A 976-nucleotide genomic window follows, 5' to 3' on the forward strand; every position below is an offset into this window, starting at 1 on the left:
AAAAATGTTTGAAATTATTTTACTTTCCCATGAAAGTTAGTATTATAAATGCAAAGAATGCCACAGAGAAATAAAAGAAACTATAAAAATTAATATTTAATTTAAATTAATTAATAAATTTATTATTCCGAAAAAAATTTATGGATAAAAAAAAAAACCAACATGTTTTTTACATAATAATAAAAATCATCATCGTAGTTTCTATGTAATCTAATTAAGAAATTCTTTTTCTAAAAAAATTGACATAATTTTTTTCCATGTTGAAACTTTTAAAATGTTTTAAACATGAAAAATAATTAATTCAACAATAAAAAACTTAATTATCATTATTTCTAAATCTATTCGACTTTTTTTCTAAACTAATAAATGGTTTTATTTATTTATGTGTATTTAATTTGACATTACAATTTAGCCCCTTTTTGTAAGTATGAGGCATATCTATTTGTTATAAATAATGAAACGTCTATAAACCGATCAACGCAATTATTTAAACATGTTTCTGTTTTCCCATCCAATTTTGATTTCGGTTTATCTGAAATACATTTTTCCCAACAGAAATCGTTAAACTCATGTATCTGTAATACAAAAAAAAATTTAAATTTTCTCAAATAACAAAAAAAACAAAAGTTTATTGTTAGATTTACTATTTGAATATATTTTATAAACTGTCTTTTCCAATTTTTAATAAATTAAAATAAATATTTCTAAAAAATTCTAACCAAACCTGGGCGTTAAATTGAGCTTTTTGCTTTTCGATCATTAAAAAATCTTGTAATTCTTGATCGATATTATTATTATTAGAACTAACGGCTGAATCAGTGGAAAAGCTTCCATGATTAGTTAGATCACTATCACTAAAAACTGACATTTTTTAAAAGAAGAAAAGAAAAAAAAAGTTAAAATTTACAATATAACTTTAATTATATAATCCACCGCCTTGTAAATAATGGCAACATTGAACGCACGTTGTAGAGAA

At 21.8% G+C, this 976-nt stretch overlaps 1 protein-coding gene across 1 annotated transcript; it reads right to left on the minus strand.

Moving 5' to 3' along the window:
* Positions 1–401: 401 nt before the first annotated feature.
* Positions 402–868, minus strand: Phum_PHUM206070 (mitochondrial import inner membrane translocase subunit Tim8, putative; the record flags this gene model as incomplete). The annotated part of the gene is made up of 2 exons (XM_002425481.1): positions 402–575; positions 725–868. The coding sequence occupies 2 exons, from the start codon at positions 866–868 to the stop codon at positions 402–404; spliced, it is 318 nt and encodes a 105-aa protein (XP_002425526.1).
* Positions 869–976: the final 108 nt, after the last annotated feature.

Source organism: Pediculus humanus, genomic scaffold, assembly GCF_000006295.1.
Source record: "Pediculus humanus corporis 1103172107558 genomic scaffold, whole genome shotgun sequence".
In the NCBI taxonomy this organism is placed as follows: Eukaryota; Metazoa; Arthropoda; class Insecta; order Psocodea; family Pediculidae; genus Pediculus; species Pediculus humanus.